Source organism: Aotus nancymaae, unplaced genomic scaffold (assembly GCF_030222135.1).
Source record: "Aotus nancymaae isolate 86718 unplaced genomic scaffold, 86718_ANA_hifiasm-v0.15.2.pri h1tg000032l_0, whole genome shotgun sequence".
Classification (NCBI taxonomy): Eukaryota; Metazoa; Chordata; class Mammalia; order Primates; family Aotidae; genus Aotus; species Aotus nancymaae.
Window position 1 is genome coordinate 27,349,626 of NW_026988445.1, and position 24,254 is coordinate 27,373,879.

Sequence of the window (24,254 nt, forward strand, 5' to 3'; positions counted from 1 at the left end):
TAGTGGCATTTTGATTCAATAATATAAGACCTTAATGAAAAAAATTTGGCACACCCCATTCCTTATGTAAGAAAGTATGGAGAACTGGGGGAGAGTTACTCTGAGGCAAAAAAAAGGTTTAGGATGCGATAATAATGAGTTGAAATTGGAGGTTTCTTTTGGGCAGCACGGGCAGAGTGGCCTGATTACAGAAGTAGAGTCTGAATAAAGTACATGGAGTCTACTTCTAGCCATCAAAAGAGATAGAAATTTAATTTTTTTAAAGGCACCTCCCATTATTACCAATGCAATGTTTATCACTACAGATAAGTTACATTTGGTAAGATGTAGAAAGTCTCTAGTCTCGAAACTAGACTTATGAACATGCTTCAAATAAGCAGAGGAATTTGCAAATAAAGAGGTAATCAAGAGGATAACTTTGAAGGTTTTAGCAAACCCATGCTATCTACACCAGAGACAAAATCAGCAAGTTAAAAGAAGATGGTCTGAAGTCATCTGAGAGGAAAGTACTTACTGAATAAACAAGACCTGAGATAGCCAGAGTACTTTTAGAGACCTGGGTAGAGACTATGAGGAAGGAATAGGGAAGTTCTAGGGAATGTGGAAAACTCCATAGAAATTGAAGAATCGCTGTCGTCTGAACATGTGGGCAGATGTTTTATTTCCCGCTCTTGCTGTTTGGATCTTACCTAGCCCAACAAAATAACAGGGCCTAGACCTGAGCTATTATGAATCAATAAATTATGTCTTAAAACTGACTTAGCAGATATACCTTATTCCCCAATTATGTAGTTTTTATATCCATAGTATTTTCCCCAAAACAAAAAACATTTTGGTATTATCAAAGCTCACCTCCACTCACAACCCCAAATGTAGTATATCCTTCAATTATATTATAATTAAAGACTTGTTAGCTAAATCGCAATACACAGAAATGCATTATATCACCTTATAGACAATAAGAAAACCCATACCATTTAATTCTGAAAACTAAATTAAATTGGCTCCTACCACAAAACAAGATGAAACAGTAAAATTACAAGTAATTTGGTTTTTCACTGTTAAGATTACCATTCATTCATAACTTTAAATATTTTAGGCTTGAAAAACAAACCATAGTCTATTTTAAAATGTTTTCAAATATATTTGATCAGTACTCTTTGTACTTGAATTTTACTAATAAATTATATATAAAAGATTTAGGAATAATAAGAGCTTTTGTCTTACAATCCCAAGTGAGTTTTATTTGGGGCCAACAAATCAGGAAATGGGACTGGTAGGTGTGTTCTGTGACACACCTATTTTTTTGTTGTTGTTTGTTTTGAAACAGAGTCTTGCTCCGTCACCCTGGCTGGAGTGCAGTGGTGTGATCTTGGCTCACTGCAACGACCTCTGCTTCCTGAGTTTCAACGATTCTCCTACCTCAGCCTCCCGAGAAGATGGGATTACAGGTGCATGCCACCACACTCAGCTAATTTTTGTATTTTTAGTAGAGACAGGGTTTCACCATGTTGCCCAGGCTGGTCTCAAACTCCTAACCTTAGGCGATCTGCTGGCCTTGGCCTCCCAAGTGCTGGGATTACAGGCATGAGCCACTGTACTCAGCTGAAACATCTATTTAATGATCATTTTAATATTAAAAAACAGATCACTTACATACCACTGTTTTTATTATGAGAACAAAAAATTTCTTTAATAATTAAGTTTGTTCTGAATATCTGAACAAAGCATTGGTTGGGATTCTTATGCACAAATAAGGTAAGCCTAGCATTTTATAAACTGTAGGAATGTAATACTGATTCTGCAACTCCTGTATCTAGACTGTCATAAATTTAAATGTATGAGATGTACAGAAAATGGAAAGCTCCAAATGAAGTTCTAAATATCATCATAAGCCACTGTTTTCTCTGTATCCTTCTTAAATATAATATTTATTGATTGCTGACTGTATGTCAAGCACTAGGTTAAGTATGTATATCAACTTGTCAACTCTCTCAGGTTGGCACCATTATGTCCATTTTACAGACGAGATCACTAGAGCACAGTTAATTAACTCACCCAAGGTCACAAAGACCTTGTGGTAGAGTTGGGTTTGAATATCAGACCAAGAATACAGTCTGAGTCCAGAGTCCATATGCTTCACCGTTCAGCTACACTGCATCCCTGTAATTGTGGTTATTCCTCAGAGTTAAGCAGCATTCGCAGTTCCCTCACCATTCCCTGGTGACACCATCTACTACCATGGCTCCAAGTATTTACTCTTTGCGAATGACCCTACAACTATGAGTAAAGTTCTTACGGCTTCCTATGTTTCACAGCCACGGTTCAACTGTCTGCTAGATTTTTTCATAGGGCTATCCATTAAGCATCTTGGTGTCAGTATGACCAAAATACAACCTATCTTCTTTTTCTATGCCTTTTGTGTTCCCTACTCTCACCAATCTCCCATCTGATCAACCATGGAACCATTTTAAATTCTGCCTTACTATTCCATCATCACCCAAAGCTAGGCCTCTTGTGCCATAAAGCCAAGTTGTGAATACAAAGGAAAAGTTCTTGAATTAAAAGTGCTACTCTAGTGAACACAGGAATGATAAGAAAGTAAACAGCCTAATGCTGATATGGACAAGTTTGAGTGATCTGGATAGAAGATCAAACCAGCCACAACATTCCCTTAAGCCAAAGCCTACTCCATAGCAAAATCCTAACTCTCTTCAATTCTGTGAATGCTGAGAGAGGTCAGGAAATTGCAGAAGAAAAGTCTGCAGAGGTCAGTTCATGAGGCTTAAGGAATGAAACCATCCCCTTAACATAAAAGTGCACAGAGAAGCAGCAAGTGCTATATGGAAGTTGTACTAAGTTATCAAAAAGATCTAACATAATTCATTAAGGTGGCTATAATAACAACTGATTTTCAGTGTTGACAAAACAGCCTCTTTTTGGAAGAAGATGCCATCTAGGACTTTCATAGCCAGAGAGAAGACAATACCCAGCTTAAGCTTCAAAGGGCAAGCTAACTCTCTTGTTAGGGGTTAATGTTAGCTGGTGACTTTATGTTGGAGGCCAATGCTGATTTTTCATTCCAAAAGTCATAGGGCCTTTAAGAATTATGCTAAATCTACTCTGCTTGTGCTCTAAAACTAGAACAATAAAGCCTGAATTATGGCATATTTACAGTGTGGTTTACTAAATATTTTAAGCCCACTGTAGAGACTTACTGCTCAGAAAAAAAAGATTATTTGCAAAATATTACTGCTCATGGACAATGCACCTGGTTACCCAAGAGCTCTGATGGAGATGGACAAGGTGATTCATGTTGTTTCCATGTCTGCTAACATCCATTCTGCAGCCCATGGATCATGGAGGTGCAATCTCGGCTCACTGCAACCTCTGCCTCCAGGGTTCAAATGATTCTCCTGCTTCAGTCTCCCGAACAGCTAGAACTACAGGTACGCGCCACCACGCCTGTCTAATTTTTTGTATTTTTAGTAGAGATGGGGCTTCACGGTGTTAGCCAGGATGGTCTTGATCTCCTGACCTTGATCTCCTGATCCACCCACCTCGGCCTCCCAAAGTGCTAGGGTTACAGGTGTGAGCCACTGTACCCAGCCCATTTTGACTTCTAAGCAGAAAATGTATTCCTTTATTTAAGAAATACATTTTGCAAGACTATATCTGCCATAGGCAATGGTTCCTCTGATAGATCTGGACAAAGTAAACTGAAAATCTTTTGGAAAGGATTCACCATTCTACATGCCATTAAGGACATTTGTGATTCATGGAGGAGGTAAAAATACCAAGATTAAGAGTAGTTTGGAAGAAACTGATTCCAGCCCTCATGGATGACTCTGAGGGTTCAAGACTTCAGTGGAGGAAGTCACTGCAGATACGGTGGAAATAGCAAGAGAACTAGAAGAACTAGAGTTAGAAGTGGAGCCTGAATATGGGACTGGATTGCTACAATCTCGTGATAAAACATTAACAGATGAGAAGTTGCTTCTTACAGATGGGAAAAGAAACTAGTATCTTGCAATAGAATCTACTCCTGGTGAAGCTATTGTGAACACTGTTGAGATGACAACAAAGGATTCAGAATATTACATAAACTTAGTTGGTAAGCCAGTGGCAGGGTCTGGGAGGACTGACTGCAATTTTGAAAGAAGGTCTACACTGGGTAAAATGCTACCAAACAACCTCACATTGCTACAAGGAAATCTTTCATGAAAAGAAAAGTCAATTTATTTGAAATTTGAAAATAAATTTTCTCACCCTAAGCAAACTTATCACAGCCCTATAGAAACGTTAAATATCAGCATTTCTTTCCATATTTTCTGTCTTTCCTTCCTCCCACCACCCTCCTTTTTTTCTCCATATAAAATTAAAAAAATTAAAAAAACCACTTCTCTGGCTTTGAGATGTATGGCTGGAAAGCATATCTTAAAAAATTAAAATCCCAAAGGCAAGTTTTATTAGCATAGTGCTACTGACAAACTAGAGAGATAAGGAATTGTCACTGGAGGTTAAAAAGCCTAGCCTTAAAGCCCTGCCGCAGATAATGTAAATACACATTGATAATAGTAACACAATGCACATAGCAAAATGGAACCAAGTGAAAATACAGTGTACCGCCCCTATTCCCTCTTCCTTTGTAATACAACTCTTTTTTTTATTTGGGGGTAGGGAATTGCATTTGGCTGAGAAGAAGGTTTTCAGTCTTTCTAGTTTGGGGTGGAGGGACCTTGAGAGGGGAGGGAGGTACCTAGACATACAGGCACCCCTGGATCTTGTGTAGCTGGACATCTTTTTCAAGGTAAGGGGAAAAATGATGAGACAAGAGCAAGACCTGTTGTTGCTAGCTATGCCCAGACACACAAAAAATGTGTTAAGATGTTCTCACTACAAGCATTTCATTGGCCCATAATGATCCACGGATTCCAAAGCATATATATATACCTTTCCTCTAACTAGAACAACTGGCTTAACATGCTTCAGTAATTAGTCTCCTAAAAAGCTATTTGTATGATAAAGCAAAAATATTTTAAGCAGCACAATGAGATTAGAAAGGCATGTTCTCTCCAAGAATAAAAGCAATGGCAAATGAATAGTCTTTAAAAATAAAAATAAAAATAAATTATATTAAACTAATGAGCCAGAAAAAACACAATTCACAGAAGTCAATGAAATAAAGAACAAAAGGGATGAACATTAAGATACAGTAAAAGTCTGTTGTTTTTTAAAGCATCTATGAAATATGTATGAACTCTTATAATGTTTTCAAGTGTACAACTTGAAGATTAAGGTCTTCAAGACAGAAGTAAGCTTAGTATGCACACAGTGAAAATGTTTAGGTAACATATGGTATACTGCAGTAAAATTTAGTATCTCATAAACTTTAAACAAAAAAATCTTTATATTTTAACTACTGTAGCATCTGCTTGAGTGTAACCTCTCTTCAAAGTTCAACCATCGTAAGTTATTAATTAAAAATCACATCTGTAGCATAAATTTTATTTTTTGTACATAATCTAAAGGTTATAATAAACAGATTCATTTAATCTTCAAAATAATCAAATGCTGATTTACTTATTAAAGGGTTGAACTAACCATATCTAATGAGATCATAAAAGTATGAGTGAAAATCTGCCTATTCTAAATCTCTCCAGAGAACAGTAGCAACATCTCTAACAGGTATACTATTACATCTTTGGAAGTTTTAAGGAAAGTAATCAGTAAATTGTCTGCACAGTTCTTAATTATATAGATCTGATATTGACTGCCTTTCAAAAGTTATACTTATTTATCACCATCTTTAAAAGAAATTCTTAAAAAGGGAGGAGGCAGGATAGAGAAAAGACAAAAATAAATTAATTCTACAATAGGTTAGTAGCACTGGCATTAAAAAAAAAAAACGAGAAAAGCTGGGTAGACAGTAATACTACTGACTAAACGGAGTTCACAGTTACCTGTGGATTTCAGTTCTTAGACTATTAGTAAAGAATTAAGTACAAGCTAAACTTTGTTTCCAAGTCGTCATGTTCCTAGAAATTTTCAATCCTTAAAGATAAGTCCTGAGAACCAACCTGGCTATCTCTTCTCGATGAGCAGTCCAATCTCGGATATAGTCTTCCTGCTCTTTAATCCGGTGCTTGAATGAAGAACTAGTAGGCATTGCTGATCCAGCGCTCTGCAAGCGAGTGGTTTTCAGGGCTGGAGAAGTACGTAGACGGGTATGTTTAGGGGAATTACGGTTTGATCCAAATTCATCTTCTGAGGTGGAAGCATAATCAGTAGGAAAGCGCCTCCATCTTGAATTTACTAAATTAGTTTAATTATTAAAAAAAGAATTATTATGTTATCATTTAAAGGAGGTAAAATAAAAGTCATGACTTCAAAACACCATGAGAGCGTACACACAGCACAATTTTCAATAACTGACATACACATACCTCATGAAAACCATAAGTCTACTATTCCTTAGAGATAGAAACATTACACTTTGGTGAATTAAAAACAATGAATAATCAAAAACAATTGAAAGACCATGTTTTCCATAGTGTGGTGAATAAACATTCAGATGAAAAATTTCACTAATGATAAACAACTAAGCAAGCTCTATCCATTGATGTTTAACTGGAGTACTTTTCAACTGCAAATATTTCTCATTTGAGTGAAAATATGAATTTTTCAAAAAAAAAAAGACAGTAACAACATCAACGACAATAAAAATAAAAAGGGAAAAGATTTCCTCATGCCACATGGACTTTCAACATGGAGATGGTAAAAACTCTCTTTTCCCAACATACAGATATGCATAATTCCAGCTGTGGAAATTATGCCTTTATGGCAGAAAAAAAAAAAACATTACCTCTGTCATTCAACATCCTGTTATGCTATGGTTGGAAAAAATCTTTTTACGTGGTAAAAAACACAACAAAGCATCTTCAGTACAACTCTCTGCTGCTTTGACACTGAAAGCATATGGTGAAAATAGACAATGGCATAAAATCTACAAAAAGCGAAACTCTACAAGCTTTTGTCACAACCACTGACATTGAAGGCACAGGAGATACTGTGAAGAGTCACATTAAAGAAAGTGGTAATCACTTTCTTATTTACAGTTAGTAAAGACATTTAAAAATGATACCGCTGACACATTTAAAAAATCAAGACAAATTAATGCAGACACTTTACTACTGTTAATATGAGAATCAAACATACAAATAATTTGTGAAGCATAAATAGAGGTAAAAAAGAGAGATAATGGCTAATTCCTGGTAAACTTCACAAGGGCAGGAACCATGTCTGTATAATCCAATAATATATACCTAGCACTTAGCAAAGTGTTGGCTAGCAAATGTTTAACAAATATTTTTGAAAAAATTGTATGAATTCCTGGATATAAACATGTACTTTTCCAAAACCTAGTGAAAATCATTAAATCTTGTTGTTTAAAGTGATAAAACTTTAGTATCTTTTTCCTTTTTAATAGAAACTGACCCTATAAGCTGCACAGATGAGTGAAATCCAGAATTCTTCCACCTTCCTCCACTCAAATTTTATACCTTTTATGTCTTTTCCTCCAAAAACTACATTTCTACCAGGGCTCTCTAAGGCTGAGGTGGCTCTCAGATAAAACTGGCATACATTGTCACCAGAACTGGCTTAAGAAACAGAGAATCCTATAATGAGAAATATGCCATAAATTAGAGCCTGCTGATTTGTCCTTATTCACACTCCTATTTGGAGATTCTGATGTTTGGAACTAGATTCATAGGCATGAGACAATGAACATATGCAGAAGTTTATGGCTCTCTGTAAAAATGTATGCAAATGCTTACACTAGGTAATTAGGCATAGATTTTTTTTTTGAAGAGGAGCTTAAATATAACTTCTGATTTTAACATTGTAAAATAATTTATTAACACAGACAATACTTTTACCATGGTGACAATGTACTCATTTCTAGATATATAAAAACTTTTATGAGTTGAAGTGATCCTGAGACTTGAAACCAATTTTAGGAAAAGTTTAGGAACAACATTAAAGAGGTCTAGAAAAGTATTAGAAATATGGCAGACAAAATCAGAAGTAGTGTAAACAAATCTGTACTTTTCAAAAAAGCATTTCATTAAATGCTAAATGGGTTTATTTTGCTATTTTACAATATAGTTCATAAATAAGAAAAAATCATTTGTTATATCAAATTTCCTGATTTTTTATTAGGAAACTATGGTCACCATACATACGATTAGAAACTAGAAAGAAAAGAAAAGCAATTAACAAAGAGCTTTAAATTGCAGAATATAAGAAAATGTAATAAGTATGATAAAACTAAGACAGTTAATTCGGAGATAATTTAGAAAGAATGGCATCACTGGCTGACATATTTCATGGCAGACTACACGAAAGCAGAATGAGAAATTGAGTACCAAGTGCTAATAATATATGTTAAATGTCAGGTGACCACACATAAGTAGAGCCAGGCTAGAATTAACTTTTAAGTCTGAGCTTAGGCTCAAAACACAATTATATATTGAGGAAAAGAAAGTAAAAGAAAAACTTCTTTTACACAAACTTTCCATCTCTTGTCATAGGCTGGTCAACCTAGAAGTCTGTAAGGATAGTAAAGCTACTAACAATATCTTTTAAAGGCAATCAGGGGCCGGGCATGGTGGCTCACACAGTAATTGCAGCACTTTGGAAGACTGAGGCGGGCGGATCACAAGGTCAGGATATCGGGATCATCCTGGCCAACATGGTGAAACCCCGTCTCTACTAAAAATACAAAAATCAGCTGCATCTCAAAAACAAAAACAACAAAAAAGCAATCAAAAGAATAAAGCATATTTTAAAAACTAAAAGGTAACATCTTTAGGTATGTTCTTTTAAAACTGAGGAGAAAACTGGATAAAATAATTAGCGTATAGCATAGAAGTAAAAATACAACTAAAATCACTAAATAATTAAGAGCTCCCTTTGCTAGTGGAAAACACATCATATGTGGTGTGCTAAGAAGAAAAGTTCCAGTTACCTCTGAACACACAGAGTCTGTGTAACAAAAGCAGCAGAGCTGAGACTCAGTGAAATGATGGCTACTGATGGAGAAGGGACTGAGAAAGAGAGTTCAATGGTAGGGCCTCTAACCTGTTATTTTTCTTAAAGAATTTATTTCAAAACTTTTTGTTTTCTTAACATTTGCTTCCAAACTACAGCAGCTATCCTTTTTATTTTTTCTAAAGAAAATTACCTATTACCTGTTAATTAACACCAAAGAAACTTCAAGTTAAAATATTTAAAATTTCCCCCCAAATCTACTTATTTCATAGAATTTTAGAACAGAATGACCTTTGACAAGAGTCTAAATTCTTCCATTTACAGAGAAGAAATAGGCCCAGAGAGGTGTTACCTTGCTAAAATCAAAGTATAAGCCAGATCTATGGACTCCAAGAGTTCAAAACTCATTCTTTGAAATTCCAAGTGTTATACAAATTCTACATTTTTGTTTCCAATAAGACTAAATTTTTTTTTTTTTTTTGCATACAGAGTCTCCCTCTGTCACCCAGGCTGGAGTGCAGTGGTACCTTCTCGGCTCACTAAAACCTCTGCCTTCAGGGGTCAAGCAATTCTCCTGCCTCAGCCTCCGGAATAGCTGAAATTACAGGTGCCGCCACCATGCCCAACTAATTTTTGTATTTTTAGTAGAGATGGGGTTTCACCATGTTGGACAGGCTAGTCTTGAACTCCCTGACTGCAAGTGATCTGCCCTCCTTGGCTTCCCAAAGTGCTAAGATTATAGGCGTGAGCCACCGTGTCCAGCCAAGTTGTTTTAAAAAGACATCCTAAATTTCTCATGTAATGATAGTTTTTCTGATTTCTATCTGTGTTGAAGAAAAAGTTTATTTCTTTCTCTTGAATTTTATTCAGCTTAAGTAACAATTTATAAAAATAAATTTGATTTTATTAGTATATTATTAGGCTTATTTGGTAGGTTGGTATTAATAAGGCATTTAATGATAGATCATTAAATTGAAATTCATATTATAGGTGTTGGAAATGCCAATCTCTAAGAAAGTTATTGGTTAGTAAAGGCCTAGACAGCATATATATTAAAATGAAAGTTCCAAGATGAGCTTAATTTATCTTGTAGCTAGAGCTACAGCATTCGTTATAAAATTTATTTTAATTATAAAATGGGCAACATTCCCTCTTGTGTTGTAGTACTAACCTACTATATTCACTACAAAAACATACTATCATCCATGATGTCTAGAGAATTAAAAATGAAAAAAAGAGTTGTATCATATTTCTGTGAGTGTTCCAATTTCTTTGTTGGCATTAAAACATACAACTACAGATTTTGCACACACACTTCAGAAAACACACATTGCACCTTCATACTACATCAGAATATTTTAGTGGAAAATTACCACAAATATCTTTTGCATGTATATTTATGAGCATTCAGCAATAAGATCACTTGGGGAGAAAAACTGACAATGCTCTGTTTTGGTCTTTGACCTGGAGAAAGAGTTAATTTAAGCAAGGCATGTTCAACATTTAATTTCTACTGTCTATAAATTTTGAAGATTAGAATTAAAAAGGGAAAGCAAACAGTCTTAAAAAAACTCTAAGGATATTAACAAATGTTTTTATTTTCTAAAATGTGCACTTAAAACACAATGAAAACCAAGTGTTTTATTTTGATAATTCAAGGTCTTTAAATGTAAATATATCTTGCCAAAATAAATCTGGATATTTCAGTTACAACTTGATACTAAAGAATCGTTGAAGGAATTTTTTTTGGGGAGGGGGGAAACTAGTTAAACTGCTAGAAGCAAATTACATTAGAGAAACATAAAGAACTCTTCTCTTAATATTGCTAAATCTGAGATTTCCAATCTTCTATTTTTATCACACACATTTCTTTAAAAAAAAAACTTTTTTTTTTTTTAAATAGAGACAGGGTCTCACTGTGTCCCAGGCTGGAATGTAGTGTGTGATCACAGCTCACTGCAGACTTGAACTTCTGGGCTCAAGCAATCCTCCAACTTTGGCCTCCCCTAAAATACTGGGATTACAGGCATGAAACACTGTGCTGGCCTAAAAGTATTTTAAAGACACAATCTAAAATATGGAATTTGAAACATTGCAGAACTATTTTTACATATCCAATTGGGACAGTATCACAGGTGCTAGGTTCATATTATTTCCAAGGTCTTGAAAATTTATACTATGCACAGCAACACTGATAGGCATGATTTAACATTCTTTTAAATCATGTTTCAAAAGGTAAGATTTTTCTTTTCTTTTTCTATTCAAAATGTTATGATTATCTTAAACAGAAATGCCATAGTATCAAAGGCACCTAAATTAGCAAAATCAAACAGGTATGTTTGTTTGTTTGTTTGACTACCTTCTCCATACAGCTATTATAGTATGTTTCCACTGAATAAAAGATCCTGGCCACTGTCCTAGATAAGATGTAATACTATGGGCATCTTGAGAGAATCTGAGTATACAACCCTAGATTACAATGTGGCTTTAAGCTCATAAGGTGGAATAAAGAATATAAATTGGGTAAAACATCAGAACCGCAAAGATTTTAGTAAACGATACCAAAACCTTTATATTGCATATTGACCTTGCATATGCTCCTGATAATAATCCAGTAGATTCTGTCTTCTGGAAGCTTGCACACAAGGAAACACTAAACTATTTCTTAGAGCTAGAATAAATATGGTCGAAAAACAACAGGCTGGGAATGACAAAATTCTCATTCCGCACCTGCTACAGACATGTGCACAAGACAGGTTATTTCTTCTCTTGGCCTCAGTTCTCTCAAGGGAATAACCCTCCTAACTCTAAAATTCCATGATTCTGATTATTTAATATACTGCTATTAAGTATGAAAAGACCAAAATCATATACCTCAATTTGTCCTAGGGAATTTCATACACAATTCAAGGTTCTTTTTGGACACAGAAAACTGACATTTATCAAGTTCTGTATTCAAAGCAGCAGAAATGAAATTTATCTTTATAATAGCAACTTGCAGTTGTTTCTTAGACTTGCTGAAGTAATCATATTTAGCCTGCATCTCAAGCCTTATCCTAAATATCGAGGAATAAGGCCACATCATGTGTTAAGAGGTACTCCAAGCTGCTTGGTAACATATAAATTACGTTAAGACAGGAGAATATATACATATCTTAATGTACTTAAATGGAGATGAGGTGATAAGGAGGATAGCAGAAGAATTTCATCAGGAAATGCAGTATAGATGAAATGTGAATTGAAGAGTTAGAGCTATAAGCAACAACAGAATAAAAATCAACCAAAATACAGTAGTTAGTTTAAAAATATTTGGCAATAAATTTGTGAACCACCAGCCAAAGCTTCAAGTATGGAAATGAAGACTGGGGTAATAAGGAAAATGATGTCTATGTTTTATTGGAATCACGATTATATGTTATCTGGCTTCAGCCTACATCCATTCCTACCAGAGACAGTGACCATCATTACCAAACCCACTGACCAGCAAAGAGAGACAGGTGAATGGAGTGGAGGAAAGCAACAGTAAAAAGAGGAAGAAAGGTAAAAAAGTATCGTATGCAAAGTACCGTTCCTTTTGGGTCTTGTAGGACACAGTGTGGTAGATGTAAACCAATCAAAAATAAAAAGATGAGATTTCATGTCAACTTCCCCTCCACTCTTAACTCAAGACTTAGGGCTCACTTAGATGTCTGCTGACTGAAAATAATCACCCATCTTCAAGTCTGTTATAACAGATGCTCTCCCACATTGGCCTTTTCAGCCACACCCTCATATGAAGCTCATTATGAAGTAATGAGAGCATGCTTACAGGATACAAACAAATATCCACCTCATCACTCTTTGGTCACATATGTATCTCAATGGCTTCAGCTCTGAATACCAAGTACATAAGCAAACAAATATAATAATAGCAGTTAAATTCTGGTGGAGAGTAAGTAGTTTTTGTAGTTATTATATTCAATTACACCTAATTACTAGAGTTAAATGATATAACAGCACTTTGTGAGATAATGCTCATAACCAGTAAAAATTCTACAGCTCGGTTGGCCAGTATATGCTGAGTGATTCCCCATGAATCCATCTTCTTCCACTGAAATAAATTAAGGATTAGTTTTCACCTGCTCCAACTATAAACAGATTTAACTTTAAAAAGTATAGGTAAAGGATGAGAGACATTTCAAAATAGGTAAGAAAAAAAAAGAACAACATATTGATTATTTCTCTTAACTCTGAAAGGAATAATAAAGCATATACTGCTTTTCTTCAAGTTATTAACCACTTTGAATTGTGTGAAGATATTTAAAGGTTAAATACATGCTTTTAGAAGCACAATGTTAATTCCTATTATTTAAACCAGATAATTCCAGATAATCTAATTTTGACACACAAATCCAAATATATCACCAACTGGAAAATTAAAACTGCTAAATCTGCTTAATGAATTCCTAATTTTTGAAATCATCATTTTGCCCCAGGACTTTAATTGGAAGTATATATAACTTCTGACTTTTCCATTTAGTATGCTAAATAAAATTATTTCATAGAAAAAAAACCCCTATATATCATGACTTTTCTTTTGAGTGAGTATCATGGGAAGACAACTAGAAACTTAATTTTTTAAAAAAAGGTACCCTAAAATATACAACATGCTAATGCTATTAGAAATCTGGATCCAATTTACCTGAAGCAGAGCCATGAGTTGAGGTCATACTTTTGACCTTGGAGTCTGAGAGTCGAGAGATACTGTTAGCTCTAATTCTAGGAGAAAATTTATCTGATGGTACTAATCTGGCTCCACTTCTAATGATGGCTTCTGCGGTCCTCGAAGAGGCACTACTTCTAGAAATTGTTGCTTCAGAGTCACTACGAGCTGACAGTGAGCCAAGTCGTGTTCTACGAGGCTGAGCCAATAAATCAATCCGAGAGATGTTGCGCCTTCCTGTGGGAGGTTTTGATGTGGAACTTGTTGTGGATACTTCAGAAGCAACAGATGCTTTGTCAGCATCGGCAAGTTCACTGTCTGAAGCTTCACCAAGTCGTGCTCTGCGCAAGAGGGAAGTCCTGGTAGGTCGTGGCCTTGGAAGAGTGGTGGATTTACTGGATGAACCAGGTACTACAGGAGAAGTCTTAGATTTCATTACTTTACTTCCTTCCAGTTTGGAATGTACATGCTCATCAGCTGAGGTAAGTGGAGTCCGAGCATGCGGTTTACAAGAATAAGTTTCTTGATCAGATGACATAATATCAGAGATAGCAGAATGAGGTACACTGGAGGTTTGGTCATCATCTGTTAAGTCCACTGAAGGCTGTCTTATTCTCCCACTAGATTGAACAAATTTACGACCATCTGCTCTTGAACCTACATCTGTGGAACGACTTTTTGTTTTCTTTTCAATTTTTTCCCTAGCACCCGAAGATGATGCTTTTGTAACATCTTTGGAAGGAGAACCTGTGGAACACCTATCTTTATAGAGGCTAGTGAAACTCTTTCGCTTTTGGGTAGACTTTCTCTCAGTTTCTCCAGTAACCAGACTGATTGTACTAGCTGTATCTACATCAGATTCTGGTGAAATAGAATTGTCTCTATTATAACTGGGAGTATCTGGTCCTTCATCAGTTTTATTATCTTCACGTAGTTTAGCTTCTAGAAAAGCCATTACTGCTTCTGTGTCTTTTAGAATAAGGGTTGTGTCCATACTAGAATCAGGATCCAAACACTCACTTCTTTCCCGTATCCTACTTGCAGATGTTAATGCTAAAGAAGAAGGAGTAGAAGTATTCTGTTTATTTATATGGGGAATAAGTTCTATGGGTATGTTTGAGCTGGGCTTTTCTATAGTGAAGCTCCCTTGTCGCACTAACGACTTGGAGGATTCCTTCTTGTCTCCTCCCTTTGGAGTCTGAGTTTTCAGAATTTCCTCGGCTTTTCTTCTCTTGCTCTCACTTTGTGCCATTCTTTCTCCTTTGCTTGTAGAATGTCCTGAAATTTTTTCTGGAGGTTGTGATTCTTGTTTAAAAGATTCTTCCCTACATTTATCTGTCTGACCTGAAACAGTTTTGGAAGACAATTTAGTAGGTGTCCACTGAGCCTCCTCCCTTTGTTCTTGCTGTTGAAGTTTTGCTAATGTTTGCTTTACGAAAGAAGCTTCCTTATCAGTTTCATTCTTCTCCTTTACAGGAGCAGAACTGCCCAAGTGAAGTACTGTTTTATTATCTCCACCAGTTTTGAGAGTCTCTCCATTGACTGCCCTGTTCATTTTACTCAAAGGTCTGTCAGTATCTTGTTTATCTTTCTGGTATACCTGTGTAGGTGTTTCTTTCTCTTGAAGTTCTGTGTCCTGTTTTTCTCCTATCTCTGACCTCTGTGTTATAACCTTTGCTCTGGGGCTCTCAAGACACTTTTCTTCATTTGGAAGCTGGGGAAGAGTTCGTCTCTTTCTCTCTCCCTGGCTAGCCAAGGAAGTTGCAGAGCCAGTACTTCTCACTGTCATGCCAGACTCACTGATCTCTGTCTCTATGAAATAAAAAACACAAAGAAGCAACTAATTAAGACAAAAAATAAAAATAAAAGGAGCAGGAGTATCATACAGTTGTCTGTCAGTGTCCACAAAGACTGGTTCCAGACCCCTTCTTCTCCCAGGATACCAAATTCCAAGGATGCTTGAGTACCCTATAGAACGTGATGTAGTATTTGTATATAACCTACTCACACCCTCCCATATACTTTAAACCATGTCTAGATTACTTATAATACCTAATACAATGTAAAAACTATGTAAATAGTTGTTATACTGTATTTCTTAGTGAATAAGCAAAAAAAAAAAAGTCTGTACATGTTCAGTAAGAGATTCAATCACTCCTTTTTCCCCTCTCAAATATTTTCAATCCTCAGTTGAATTCACAGAGGCAAAACCCACTATTACAAAACCTATGCATACAGAGGGCCTGCAATATTACATTAGACTTTGAGATGTAAGTTAAAAATGACTTAAGTATAAAAAACAAATGAGCCAACATTGTGACTAAGTAGTTTAAAAAGTAAGTACAATTTCAAGCTGCACAAATAAGCAATTCCTAGAGGAGTTAGGAAGGAAAATTGCAATGAGATAAAAAGAGTCATCTGATCTTTCATATATTTTCTATTTATTGACAAAATTATACATATTTGTGGCATACAACATGATGTTTTGATAGATGTATGCCATTATGCAATGGCTAAGTCAAGCTAATTAACGTATCTATTACCTCACATACTTATCTTTTTTGTGGTGAGAACATTTAAGATCTACTTTCAACTATTTCAAATATACAATGCATTGTTATTAACTATAGTCATAATGGTATATAAGGGTCATTCTGATCTTAAACCTAAATATATTGCTATTCTTTCCTCTTAATGCATTTTATAGAAGGAAAGTTCACTGTGTTCGTTCTCACTTTTGTAACTTTCCATACTTGAGGTTTGCTCAAAAAACCAGAATCTAATAATTACAGATTTATACAGAGAATGTCTAATAAACATTGTTTATTTTCTATATTTTCAATTACATAGTAGAGAAGAACAACATACCTCATTTTTAAAAAGCATTAGTATCCACTTGAAAGAATGAAAATTTTGGATTTCTTAAGTAAAATTACAAATACAGAACTTTAACAAGATTTTTAAAATAATCTATAGCTGATTAAAATTATTTTTAAAATTATAAAATAGCAGACTTTTCATAGTTAGAACATGGCAAACTTTTATAAATTGAGGGATTTTTAAATTATAGTCTTCTGGCTATTAAGCACACGAATGGAAATACACAATCCCTTTCTTTTTTGTCAAGTAAGTAGAAGCCAATGAGAAAATACATATTTTGATTTTTCCACCTAAGAGAATTTAAGAACATTTAAGAATTTTCCTGACTGTTAAAAATGGAAAGTATTTCTGAGAAAAGGGAAACATCTTTTCAGGGAAATGTAAATTAACATATAAAGCTTCCTAATCTTTTAGGGATAAATGGAGAAAAGATACTAGATATAGCTTCTGTGGGTCTTTTTTTTCTCTTTATAATCTTAAAAGTTTAGCTTTTAAATATCATATCAATACAATGATTATGATGGAGGAAAATACTTACTGAACTGATATTTAACTTTCATTTAGTCATTAATCATGTTATATCTTATTTTGTTTCTTCTTTCATATGTCTTATCTCCTTCGTGCTAACTGAAACATCTAAAATGTAATGCTATTTTACCCTTTTGTATTTTTCTAGTATTTCTCATACTGCCCCGCTTCTAATATATATTCAATATGTTTAACAAAAACATTTTAAGATTTAAGTGGGTTTACCAGCTTATTTAAATAAATTCATTTAGAATATGATAAAATAGAAATGAAACTATGAAAGCTAAGTGGTCTATTATTTTTTATAACAAGGGTAGAATTCTGCTTTTCTCAGATAATACTAAATGACTTTATAATAGATTCTTTGGTAAATTTATCTAGCCTTCTGTCTGGTTTGTTTCCTAAACATAATTTATATGAACCAAATGATTTTCTTCCCTCCAAAGTATTTCTGGTAATACTGTCAATTACTTCTAGATTCTAACATAAATAAATGATGTAGCTTTTCTAGTACAATGTTATGTAGCTTCCTCAAATACTTCTAATACTTACAAAATTCTTAAAACAGATTTTTGGGGTGCCACAAGCCTGAGACAAAACAAATTTCCATTTTCAACAAGAACAAAATTAAGATAACAGATAAAAGCCAGCTACAAAATCTCATTGAGGGTCTTTTTGTTTTTAACTATAAATGAGTATTTATTTTTCAACTTGAGTAAGTTTTTAAATTTTTTATTGTAAGTTGACAATTTATAATTTAGATGTTTATGGTGTACCAAATGATGACCATAAGTACAATGTGAAATAATTAAATCAAGCTAGTTAGCATATTCATCACCTCGAACAGTTAACATTTTTTTGTGGTAAGAACGTCTAAAATTTACTCTTAACAATTTTGAAATGTACAATACTATATTATTAACTATATTCACCATGCTGTGCAATAGACCTCAGGGGGAAAAAAAAAGCTTCTTCCTCCTAACTCAGATTTTGTACCTTTTGACCATCATCTCCTCATCCCCCTTTCAGGGGCTTATTTTTAATTAGGAAACTAATGAACAAATAATGAAATCCTTGGAGGCATATGACTTCATTTTGTCTAAAAAGCCTTTATATTTCCGTTCACGTAAATATAAAAGGTAATAAAAATCAGACTACATAGATTTGTAAGATTATTCCTTTTCATTAAATGTATGACATAAAGAAGGCACTCCGTATCTGTTTTATTTATGAATAAAATTGTTTAGACCTATCTTCATCTTATTTTTAACTTTTAATTTATATGTATGAAATATATATATGCTTCATTTACAAATTATTTCCTTATCTTCAGTTAAGATTATACTTTAATGATAGCTGCATTGGTCAAAATCATATCTTAAGATATCAGCATATCAGAAAGAGTAGGAAGAATTTTCATTTAAAAGTAAAAACACAACATTTAAAAATCATTCTTATTTTCAACAGCAGAAATTTACAACTAAAAGGAAAAGTGCCTTGGAATGAACTATTAAATCCAAGCTGGTGTCTGTCCATCTGCTGTCCTTAGGAAGTCCTGACTTACGAAGTCCACAAAGTCTCTTTAAAAAGTTTTATCACTCTGAATTTTTTCCCTGCTTAAAATCCCTCAAAATACAAAATATCTAATAAAAACCAGCTTTTTATTTATAAAAAAATTTATATATCAGCATGAGAATATGTGAATATGTTTATTAAGGTTTAACTTACTTTTACTACATAGATTTGGCTTGTCTTTTATAATAACAACTGATATATGATTCACAAAAAAGCAGAGAAGGAAAGAGTAAGAGAGAAAGAGAGAGAAATGGAGAAGGAGAAGAAAAAAGAGAGAAAGAATGAAAGGGAGAAAGAGAAAGAATACCATTCTCTAAAGGAAGAGGTGCAGAAAAATCCATTATCCTTTCTTCTTGATCATGCCTTGTATGATTAGCAGCCAAACTAGCCCACTGTGAAACCCAACGTTTGCTTCCCGATGAAGCTGTGCCTTCCTAAAGGAGGAGAAAAATAAGAAAATAATGCAGCCTGGTCATATTGGAGTCTCATGAATGAGAACTTCATTTAGTCACATTAAGTTCTCAAACAAACCCATAAATAAACCTCACCTTGCTATGTCAATTATTAAATTTTCTCTTACATAAAATAAAAATTCTCTAGAAAATAATGATTCTCTCTTAAAAAAAAAAAAAAAAACTATGTCACTACAAACGACATCTCTCAATGAAAATCCAAGACAAGCCAAGGCTTCATATGAAAACCATAATGACAAGCAGGGAGTGGAAAGCTATGACAAAAACTTTATTTTGAACTAGTCAAAACAAAGATTTTATTAAAAGTGTCAGATTTGGGCCAGGCGCAGTGGCTCATGACTTTAATTCCAGCACTTTGGGAGGCTGAGGTGGGTGGATCACAAGGTCAATTTTCACATTAATAAACAAACATATGGGTCTATTTACCTGTATGTAAAAAAAATCTTATTTATACTACATACAAATGTAACATTTTATTTATATTTATTTATACCTTTAGATTTTCTTCTATTTGTATTTTATATTAATTTATATTTGTATATTACAAATTAGCTCATTCCTGAGAGACAGTATAGCATAATGAGTCAGAGAACAAAAGCTTCCATTGAATGTTAGCTCTTATTATCTGAATAAATAATAATACTTCTTAGATTTTTTTTTTTTTACATTTCTTTTTGACACATCAATGTGGCATGAATTTCTAGTATCATTTCTGATAAAGGCAAAAAACATTTGTTAAGTGCATAAATCTCAGGCAAGTACTATGCTGGATGCTTTGCATACTTCATAAAATTCTCTACAAATAGATTTTATCAAAAATGCCATTTGTGTAGATGAGAAAACAGAAGATAAGAGAGAAGTGACTGATTCAAAAGCTCTGAGCTAAAAATGGCAGCTGAGTGAGGCCTTTCTAGCTCTACTATACATACTGACTCTGTATCTTAACCAAGCAATCCTTAATTAATTTCATATTATTCTAATTATATCCTGGGCTGTACTGTATTTACACTTTCTGTGGTATATAAATCATATCTATCAGAAGTACCCAGGTACATGTTTCTTGGTATGATATACAGGAAACATATACTTCCAAGAAAGTATAAGCAGCATATGTTTCTTGTCTTATCTCATAATGCCAGTCAGAACCATGAGCATATAGCTCATTAACTGCTTATTGAAAGGTAGTATCTTCCTCATTGACAAAAGAATATTTTTAAAACCTAATAAAAACTAAAGTTGAATTACTGAAAAATTGCTTTAGGCTTTCATTAGAAAATAAATTTGTAATAAGTTAGTTTTTAGAAGCATTTTACAAGGAGATACACTGATTGCTTAAAATAATGTCATTTACAGATGATAGGAATTTGGGCCAGGTGTAGTGGCTCACTCCTGTAATCCTAGCACTTTGGGAGGCTGAAGCGGGTGGATCATTTGAGGTCAGGAGTTCGAAACTAGCCTGGCTAACATGGCGAAACTCTGTCTCTATTGAAAATAAAAAATTAGTTGGGCATGGTGGTGCATGCCTGTAATCCCAGCTACTTGGAAGGCTGAGGCAGGAGAATCACTTGATCCAGGAGGCGGAGGTTGCAGTGAGCTGAGATTGTGCCATTGCACTCCAACCTGGGCAACAAAGCGAAACTCCATCTCAGCAGGGGTGGGGGAGCGGGGAGAATTTGTACTTTATGCATACAAATAGGTACACAGAAGAGATGTATACCTCTGAGTGGCGAAATCCAGATGCAGTCAGTGGTTTTCTTTCTTCCATTACTGCAGCAGCAGAACTGAGAGCCCAATCTTTTATCAGATCTTTATGTTTTTCATTGATAACAGGCCTATTATAATCCTGATTGTCATCTACTCCAAACACCTAGAAGGAAAAATTATTTTATAAATGAAAGTGAAAAGTCTGAGCATAAGTTAAAATGTAATTAACGTCAGAGGCAAAAAATATATATATTCTGAATTAATTTTAATAGTTAATTTCAAAACTAAGGAAAACTTGTATGACAGTAACAGCCAATTATGATAGCTGGAAAGGAAAGTAGGCAGTCACAGCTTATGTGAAAGTAACTATCCTTTTTTAACATTTAGCAAATGTCTTGTTTAAGTAAAAAAAAAAGAAATATTCAAGACATATTTTATTTGTTAAAAGATTTAACAGTCTGGGTGCGGTGGCACACACCTATAATCCCAGCACCTTGGGAGGCCAAGGCCAAGGTAGGCAGATCACCTGAGGTCAGGAGTTTCAGACCAGCCTGGCCAACATGGTGAAACCTCGTCTCCACTAAAAATACAAAAATTAGCTGAGCGTGGTGCTGCGCACCTGCAGTCCCAGCTACTTGGAAGGCTGAGGCAAGAAAATAGCTTGAACCCAGGAGGCGGGTTACAGTGAGCTGAGATTGCGCCACTGAACTCCAGCCTGGGCAACACAGTGAGACCCTGTTTCAAAAAAAAAAAAAAAGAAAAAAGGATTTAGTAACGTTAAACACTACAATAATGCAAAGAGTTACAAAAAAATAGTATCTCTTCAGTTTGTTTTCAGTTTGTTTCTTTGCTCTATTATTTTTGTGATACCTGTTGAAAAACTCTAAACATGTGGCTCATTTTATCTGTTCCTTCCCAAGCCAATGTTTAACATTCACGTATCTGTGTTAAATTCATACATATAATTTTCTAAGATGCCATTTTATTGTATAATTGTGACATATTGGATAGCATAATTCTCAAACTGTATTTGCCTAATAACCACTTAAAAACCTTTGTTTGAAATACAAGCTCCAGGCCTATTTAGTCAGATTAACTGTTTCAAAAAGCAAGTTGTCAATGTTCAACATTTTTGAAAAGTTCTAAATACAAAGACAAAAACAATCGTGTGCTTGTTTTTTATGGGCAGGACCCAAGTTTTACTCATTTCCTGGCAAATAACAAGACCTGGATGTTGCAGAATAGATTGGAAAAGTTTTAGGTGTATAAATTTTAACATTCTATTCTGCTATTAAGTCTCTACTTTGTCCCCAATTTTTATTCTTTATAGTTATTGTTTGTGGCTCTGATTATTACAATCTAGAAAAATATCAAATCTTTGAATGAGCAATTTGCAGATAGGATGTTTAGGATATAACCAGAGAGCCTTCATTTACTATAAGGGGAAACTACCTCAGGCTAAACTATTTTCTAGATATTAAGTTTTAATGGTCTTATAGTACAGTTATACAGTAAGTTCTAATGTTCACATTTAGTGAAACAGATATCGTACTTTCTCATTCACTAAAACTTGAAAATTTTACCACTAGATGGCCTTATTACTTCATATTTAATTCTAACATTATAGCTGTCAAGAATTATGATTTAATTTTCTCTTGAACTCCACAATATTTAAATTATCTTTGCTTCAAGGGCAAATTATATATTGTTAATTTTAAATCAAGTGTGAATTTTAAAACATGGAAGCACAGTGTACAGAAGGGAAAAAACAAAAACCTGCTTCAGTTTACTTAACATTAGAGTTAAGTTTAACAGCAGTGAAAGAACCAGAGTATTACCTGTGTCCTCTACCTTTAGCCCCCATTCGTAAAGAAAGCAAATTATAGGTATTCAAGTTAATTGTGTCTGTCTTTAAAAAAATTAATAACTCCTAACTCAAGTAATTAAACTCTAATGTTACTGAAGTTTATTACCTTATTTTATAATTACTAAGGAAAATCTAACTCAAGTTTGAAAGTAAAAATAACCACATGAACTTGCATTTTTGCATCTCTTTGACATGTAATTTAGACATTACCTTAAGTGATTTTCTGATTTATTAATATTTTATTCTTATCCACATTAAAAACTTGATTTCCTCAAACATCTAAGCACGAGCAGTTTCAAATAAAATCTCATGAACCTCTCTAAAGCACTTCTGACACCACTTTGAAATGACAACAAAAAAACACACGAAGAACTAATCCTGTGAGCTGAAGTCAGACAAAAAATACTTGGATGACGTTCGACAGATTCCTTTTAAAGCATTAGAGACAGCTATACGTACATTATTAAGTAAATAACAATTATTTCTTCTCCAAACCAGTGGTAGGGCCTGACCTATTACAGTATGGAAAGAGAAGCCTTCCAATTTCATATCCGTTTTGAGAGCGTTTTGAAAAATTAATGATAGCAATGACTACCAGTCCAGATTGACATCCGTATCTACTCGTTTCTATGTCAGAGTAGAAAAACATCCAATTGCGACAACTTCTCTACGAAAATGAAAATACAAAGTTTATACTGTCTATATACTTAAAGCTAGTGTACTTTTCACACTTCTAAAAGGTACCTACAATCTGACAGAAGAGCTAATAATTGTACAGAACTTGAGAGCTCCTCAAAATCAAGACCAAGTATGCTAGGTTTTTTCACCTTTCATTGTAGATTCTGTTCCTAGGGGATTTCACCTAGGAACATCCAAGGCTTCATTTCAGTAACTATACTTGGTTGCTCACCAGTCACCCCAACTACTGGAAGGCTCAAAGGTATTTCAAATGTGAGCTCTAGGCTCATGATTCTCTTCCCTTCCTCACACTGATCTACTCTCAATCAAAATCCCAAATATGAGATAGTACAAAAGCCAGGTCTCTCATTCAGCGAGGAGCTTCTGTAGGCTAGAAGTCCACAGTGGGGAAAGAGATGAGATACCTAATTTTTATACTTCCTCTCTAACAGAAGCTTGCACCCCAAGTTCGCCAGTCAGTTTCTAATTCTTCCAGAGTAGGAACAAAGGAAGGTGAAATAGGACAGGAATAGAAAAGGTCTTTGTGAACTTGCACTTGCACACAGACCTGTCTGGGCCCAGCAGATGTTTAAAGACAACTCATTTGTACTGGGGGTAGGAAGTGGCTTTCACATGTTCTCTCCTACAGTTCCCTTTATCCAAGTAGATACACCTCTATTTGTGGAGTGGGCCATGACCCCTCCCCTGTGGTCTCTAGGCTTGAGGTAAGAAGCCGTACCTCCCTCCCTATCCCACTCCAACAATCATGAAACAATCTTTTCTTCTGAATACA

At 34.5% G+C, this 24,254-nt stretch overlaps 1 protein-coding gene across 8 annotated transcripts in view; it reads right to left on the minus strand.

The window, feature by feature from the left end:
• Positions 1-24,254, minus strand: part of CEP170 (centrosomal protein 170) — a 125,164-nt gene that overhangs the window by 22,902 nt on the left and 78,008 nt on the right. For 6 of the 8 annotated variants that reach the window (XM_064383666.1, XM_064383661.1, XM_064383659.1 and 3 more), the window contains 4 exons: positions 20,930-21,079; positions 19,047-19,173; positions 13,736-15,568; positions 6,081-6,315 (listed from right to left, as the gene is read on the minus strand). In XM_064383666.1, coding sequence (XP_064239736.1) covers positions 6,081-6,315; positions 13,736-15,568; positions 19,047-19,173; positions 20,930-21,079 — 2,345 coding nt within the window. The remainder of the gene's footprint in view (positions 1-6,080; positions 6,316-13,735; positions 15,569-19,046; positions 19,174-20,929; positions 21,080-24,254) is intronic. The other 2 variants (XM_064383662.1, XM_064383665.1) reach the window with 1 other exon arrangement.